The following is a 7,197-nucleotide window of genomic DNA, read 5'->3' on the forward strand; positions in this document are numbered from 1 at the left end:
TGCCTGTCAACTTCCACACTAAGGAAGTACCTCAACTCCCCTAAATCTTTCATCTTGAAAGTTTTCATTAAAAACTGCTTCACGTCTTGCACATGATTATCTGAGCTCCCAGTGATCACAATGTCATCAACATATATAAGAAGAAGTATAACAATGCCTGTCTTTTGGTAAATGAAGAGTGAGTGGTCCAGAAAGCATCTTCTAAAACCATAGCTTTGAATTTGCATAGAGAAACTTTCAAACCAAGAACGGGACGCCTGTTTCAACCCATACAGAGATTTCCTTAGTTTGCACACCCAGGCAGTAGGATCCTTTTCGGCATAACCAGGAGGTTGCTCCATATACACTTCTTCCTTTAAAGTTCCATGCAAGAATGCATTTTTAACATCCATCTGGCTAAGCCTCCATCCTCGGTCGACTGCTAGGGATATGATGACACAAATTGTACCCATTTTGACAACTGGACTAAAAGTTTCATCGTAATCTTCACCATATTGTTGTGTGAATTCTCGAGCAACAAGTCGCGCTTTATATCTGTCAATACTTTCGTCAGGCTTATACTTTGTTTTATAAACCCATTTTGAGCCAACTACATTCTTTCCTTCTGGCTGAGGTACTATTTCCCAAGTCTGGCACTCATGAAGTTCTTCCATTTCTTCATTCATAGCTTCAGTCCAATGACAAGATTGAAGAGCTTGATTAAAACAAGTGGGTTCATCCTGTTTTGCGAGCTCAGACATAAACAATTGGAAATCAAGAGAAAAGGTCTCATAACTCACCCATCGTTGAATAGGATGCCTAATGCGTGACAACCTTTGAGCCAGATCATTAGCGATGCTTTCCACATTCCTCTGCTTTATATTTTTGTCCCGTCTAGTGTATATATGTCCAGAGAAGCGTTCTGCTGGGGTTGGTTTTACTGGAGATGGTTCAACACACATCTGTGAGTCATCCAACCCCCTGCTCAAGCCAAAAGAAGGACAATTCACCTGACATGTTTCTTCTGTATTAGCAAAAAGATCTGCGCTCATCCATGGATCATATACCTCTACTTCTCGAGATGGCAACACTTCAAAGTCGTTTACCTGAAAATTTTGTTCATCAAAAACAACATTCCTAGAGGTCCTAATACGTTTTGTAGTAGGATCATAGCATTGATAGCCTTTGTATTCATCCGCATACCCAACAAATCTGCACTTAACGGCCTTGTCTTGAAACTTATTTCGCAGAGATGAATCAATATGTACATAACATACACAACCAAAAACACGCAACTCATCATAAGAGGGATGTTGCCCAAATAAAGTATAATATGGAGAGTGTTGATCCAGAAGTGCCATAGGAAGACGATTTATGACATGAACAGATGTATGAAAAACTTCTGTCCAGAGACTAACGGGCACATTGCTATCATGTAACATGCTCATCGCACTCTCGACAATATGCCTGTGTTTCCTTTCCGCAACTCCATTTTGTTGAGGGGTATGAGGGCAAGAAACGTGTCGACTTATTCCTTTATCCCGAAGAAAGGCAATAAACTCGTTTGATGAATACTCGCCACCACCATCACATTGTAAATGCACAATATCACAGGAAAACTTTGTTTTGACCATCGAATGAAATTCCTGAAATAGTTGAAAAACTTCATGCTTATGTTTCAAGAAATATATCCAAGTATAACGGGAATAAGAATCAATAAAGATAACATAGTAACGACTACCGGAAAGAGAAGGAATAGGTGCGGGTCCCCAAACATCGGAACAAATAATCTCAAATGGCTTTGAAGCCCTTTTATTAAAAATATAAAATGGAAGAACATGGCTTTTGCAGAGTTCGCATGAGGAACATTTATTATTATCTAAAAAAGAACATAAACTAGACTTTGGAAGAAGACCATCAGATACAAGACTTTCAACGAAGCCCCGACTACAATGGCCCAAACGACTGTGCCAAATATCTGGCTTATTACAATGAGATGAATTAAAAACTTCCAACGAAGGAAAAAACAAAGACTCTGAAGGTGAAGACACTGAAGAATGCTTGGACGACTTCAACTGGAGGACTGGGGCTGAAGGTGAAGACACTGAAGAATGCTTGGACGACTTCATTGAGGGAATCTCCTTGAAGACGTACATGTTTTCTTGTCGCTCCCTCTTAGCGAACGTCTCCTTCGTTCGTAGATCCTTAACATAAACAGAAGAGGGAGTAAATTCGATGGAAGAATTCATATCGTCAACAAGTTTAGCTACAAAAACAATGTTCTTTTTAATATTAGGCGCAAGGAGAACATTGGACAAGTGAAGTGAGGACTCTGACATAGGCTCAAGTATACAAGTATACAATTCAGGGTATTTATCCCTTATATCAGCCTCTGGCTCCCAAGTACACTCATTGATGCCATGGTGTCGCCACCGAACCTTAACAAAAGGTATCGTCCTGGATCTCATTACTCGTTTGCAACGATCAACAATCTCTACTGGCTTTTCCTCGAAGGTTAGGTTATCGCGAACATCCGCGTCGTCAAAGCAAATAACATGGGATGGATCGTGGACGTACTTCCGCAACATAGACACATGAAAAACGTTGTGAATATGAGCATACTGCGGAGGTAATGCCACACGATAGGCTGTCTCACCTATCTGTTCTAAAATCTCGAAAGGTCCAACATATCTGAGACTCAATTTTCCCTTCTTTCCAAAATGAAAGATACCCTTTGTTGGAGATATCTTAACAAACACCATACCTCCAACTGCGAAGGAAAGCTCTCGACGACGGTGGTCGATATAACTCTTTTGCCGGCTCTGAGATGTACGAAGACGCTCTCGAATACGTTGTACTTGCTGGGTATAGTGTTGGAGTACTATGGGTGACTCAAGCCTTCGCTCACCTACCTCCTCCCAATAAACCGGTGCTCGACATGGCCTCCCATATAAAGCTTCGTAAGGAGCCATGCCATGGTAGCTATTGTTGTATGCAAATTCGGCCAAACATACGTGAGAATCCCACTCTCCATGCCAATCTATCATACAAGCACACAACATATCTTCCAGGGTCTGAATAGTGCGTTCCGATTGCCCATCAGTCTGAGGGTGGAAAGCTGTGCTAAACTTTAGCTTAGTACCCAAAGCTTGCCGGAGCTGCCCCCAAAATCTCGAAGTGAACCTTGGATCACGGTCGGATACGATAGAAATTGGCACTCCGTGCAGCCGGACGATCTCCCGAATATACATATCCGCAAGGCTGTCGAGCGACTGGCCGAGACGGAAGGGCAAAAAGTGCGCTGATTTAGTGAGTCGATCAACTATCACCTATATCGCGTCGTGCTTTCTCTTCGTTCGAGGCAACCCCACAACGAAGTCCATAGTGATATCCTCCCACTTCCATAGCGGGATCTCCATTTGCTGCATGACTCCACCCGGTCGCTGGTGTTCGATCTTAACCTGTTGGCAAGTCAAACATCTAGACACGAACTCTGCTACCTCACGCTTCATGTCGTTCCACCAAAATTTTTTCTGCAGATCCTTAAACATTTTTGTGCCCCCGAGATGGATGGTATACTTTGATCCATGCTCTTCGGTCAAAATTTCCTTCTTCAGGACAGGGTCACTAGGGACCCAAAGGCGATCTTTGAACCAAACACTACCGTCCTCCTTCAGATGGAACGAGGAACCCTCTTGAGCCGCACTCGCCTTAATCCCTTCGTAGCGTGGATCAATCCTCTACTCATCAATAATCCGGGCAGACAGTTCCGGGAAGACTATGAGGTTCGATAAACGCAACGAGCCTGTTGAAGAAAAAAAAGGTTTCCACGAGACAAAATCCTCGATCATTTTCCATTCAGCAGCTAAAGTGCTGACCAAAACCCCAAAGGATTTGCGGCTAAGGGCGTCTGCTACAACATTCACCTTTTCTGGATGGTAGGAAAGCGAGAAATCGCAATCCTTAAGAAACTCGAGCCATCGTCGCTAACGCATATTTAGATCCTTTTGAGAAAAAAGGTATTTGAGACTCTGGTGGTCAGTGAAAGCCTCGAACTGCACACCATACAAGTAATGTCGTCATACCTTTAATGCAAAGACTACAACAACTAACTCAAGATCATGCGTAGGGTAATTTTTCTCGTGCGGTTTAAGCTGACGAGAGGCATATGCTATCACTCGATTATTCTGCATAAGGACCCCGCCCAGGCCCGTGCCTGAGGCATCGGTATAAATCACGAATCCTTCTTGACCAGAAGGTAAGGCCATGATAGGAGTAGAGGTAAGTTGCTCTTTCAAGGACCGAAAACTTGCCTCGCAACTATCGTCCCATACAAACTTAGTCTCTTTCTTCAGCAGCTTGGTCATAGGTTGAGCAATCTTGGAGAAGTCCTGGATAAACCAACGGTAGTATCCAGCTAATCCCAGAAAGCTTCGAATGCCACGCACATTCCTTGGTTGCTGCCAATTCAGCACAACATCAACCTTCACAGGATCCACAGACACCCCTTCTTTCGAAATGACGTGCCCTAGAAACATCACTTTCTCGAGCCAAAATTCGCATTTAGAGAACTTAGCAAACAAGCGCTCCCTACGCAAAGTCTCCAAGACAATGCTCAAATGCTTCCGGTGTTGCTCCCAACTCTTCGAGTAGACCAGGATGTCGTCTATAAATACGATCACGAAAGTGTCTAAGAAAGGCCTGAACACTCGGTTCATAAGGTCCATAAAAGCCGCTGGGGCATTAGTGAGTCCAAAAGGCATAACAGTGAACTTAAAATGCTTGTACCGAGTACGAAAAACTATTTTCGAGACATCGCCTTCCTTGATCCGAAGCTGATGATATCTGGATCTAAGATCGATCTTGGAGAAGACCCTAGCTTTCTGCAATTGATCGAACAGATCCTTAATACGCGATAACGGATATTTATTCTTGATCGTAACCTGGTTGAGCATCCGATAGTCGATGCACAACCTCAAAGATCCATCCTTCTTTTTCACGAACAAAACATGAGCTCCCCAGGGCGACACACTAGGGCGAATAAACCCCTGAATCATAAGCTCTTGAAGCTGCTTCTTAAGTTCTTCAAGCTCTGTAGGCGTCATACGATAAGGAGCCTTCGAGATGGGTGCGGTACTGGACAACAAGTCAATACAAAATTCCACCTCTCGAGGCGGAGGAAGACCAGGCAACTCCTGAGGGAAAACGACTGGGAAATCACGTACGATATCCAACTCGCCAAGGGAGACAGGTGCCTCAACCGATTGAATAAGATTCACAAGAAAAGCAGAACATCCCTTCCGTAAGAAGCTTTGTGCCTTCAATGCTGAAATTATCTTGGTCTCCCGTACCGACCGTGGAATCCGAAATTCTACCTTCGAAGAACCCGGAGGAGACAAAACAATTCTACCTCGCGGCATAAGACCTTGGCATGATATTTGTGCAACCAATCCATGCTCAAGACAACATCGAATTCGGACATCTCGAGCAAAAATGGCATAAGCCGGCATGTGCCGCTCAGCCACGACTACGTCTAATTCTGGTAAGTAGGTGACGCAAACTGTATTCTTCCCAATCAGATTATAAACATCTAAGGCAGAGTCTAACTGAGATACAGACAATTTCAATTGTGCAGCAAAACTTGCAGAAATAAATGTGTGAGTGGCACCACAATCTAAAAGAACAAAAGTTGCACGTTCTGCAACTAAAATTGTACCTTACACGAGATCTCCTTTAGTCAACTGTTCGGCCGTAGCTGTGTAGACTCGTGCAGGAGCTCTCTTTGCACCACTGGTCTGCGGTTGCTCCGGCTGGGTCGGCGGCGGTGCCTGCAGCTGCAGGGGAGGCTGGGACGCCCCACCGGCCTGCCTAAATTCGTCTGCCGCCTTCTTGCGGCAATCGCGGATGTAGTGGCCCATCTTGCCACAATATAGACAACCACCTGTCTCGCGGGGACAAGGCTGACCCACATGCAATCTCCCACACTTACCGCAAGCTCCACTAGGAGGTTGTCGCGGCGGACGGTACTGGTTCCGTTGCCTTTTCGTCGGGGGACTCAACAGTTTCGCTCCTTCAAACTTCACAGGCAGAACTGATTGCTTGTCTTCTTTAATTTTGACCGGCAACAACGGTTGCTTGGCCTGGCCACGCGGTTGCATCCTCCTTCGATCGCCACCTGTCGGAGGCGGCTTCCGGGTCTGGATGCTCTTGGAACGCTCCCAGTCATCGTTGAGAAAAGTAGCTGTTTCGACAGCCGCTGCTAAAGTTGCAGGCATGCTAGTAAGAACTCGGTGTTTGAGTCCTTCCTTAGGCCTCTAACAAACTTCCTCGCCCGCTCACGCTCATCTTCGAAGAGGTTGGGGCAATGCCGCTCCAATTGCTGAAACTTTGCCGCGTATTCATTCAAAGTCAAGCTGCCCTGACACAGCTCCAAAAACTCAATCTTCTTTTTCTCCCTTGCATGAGGGGGAAAATAATTGTCAAGGAACGCCTTTTTAAAAGTCTCCCTAGGCACTGTGCCAATGCTCGAGAATCGAATCTTTCGTGTGGTATCCCACCAAATACGAGCCTCGTCCTTCAAACGAAAGGACCCAAATAAAGTCTTTTTCTCCTTAGGAACTGTGAGGACGTCAAAGACTCGCTCGACTTCACTGATCCAATATTTTGCCGCATCCGGGTCTACTCCACTGGAAAAAACCGGAGGATCCAATTTTAGAAATTTCTCGAAGGATACCCCCTGCTCAGGAGCCTGACTCCTCTGCGCAGTCCCTTGATTTTGGATCGCTTCGGCCAACACGTTCAGAGAATCCATAATGAATCCCTTGCGTTCAAGCCCGTCTTCCGTCAAATCCTCGTCTGGTCGTCGAGCCATTTTTAAAAATAAACATAAGGTACGTCAGAATACACCAAGACAATTAAGAAAACAAAGGGTACTTTATAGATCTTTAAGTCATTGCATATACAAAATCCCAGCGATGCTGGTATACAAGCCAAAAGAAAGAGCTTATCCGCATGAGAGTTCACAGCCTCTCTTACAAAAATTGAACAAAAATTTACAAACACTTTCTTCTAGGGACGTTCGAACTGTCGAAGATATTCCCTCTTATTCCCCGTATGCCTAAACCTGCGTCGAGGGACAAAAGGGAGTGGCTCATCTGGGGGAACCTCCACATCATACATCGGAGTCGAAGGTGTGTAGTCCAGTGAGACTGAACCGCT

General features: G+C 44.9%; 1 protein-coding gene across 1 annotated transcript; it reads right to left on the minus strand.

The window, feature by feature from the left end:
* Positions 1-6,238: 6,238 nt before the first annotated feature.
* On the minus strand, positions 6,239-6,850 carry LOC149840013 (uncharacterized). Its single transcript, XM_090004974.1, has one exon. The coding sequence runs from the start codon at positions 6,848-6,850 to the stop codon at positions 6,239-6,241; it is 612 nt and encodes a 203-aa protein (XP_089861100.1).
* Between the last annotated feature and the right edge of the window lie 347 nt (positions 6,851-7,197).

Source organism: Nuphar pumila, chromosome 4 (assembly GCF_984573655.1).
Source record: "Nuphar pumila chromosome 4, dmNupPumi1.hap1.1, whole genome shotgun sequence".
Lineage (NCBI taxonomy): Eukaryota > Viridiplantae > Streptophyta > Magnoliopsida > Nymphaeales > Nymphaeaceae > Nuphar > Nuphar pumila.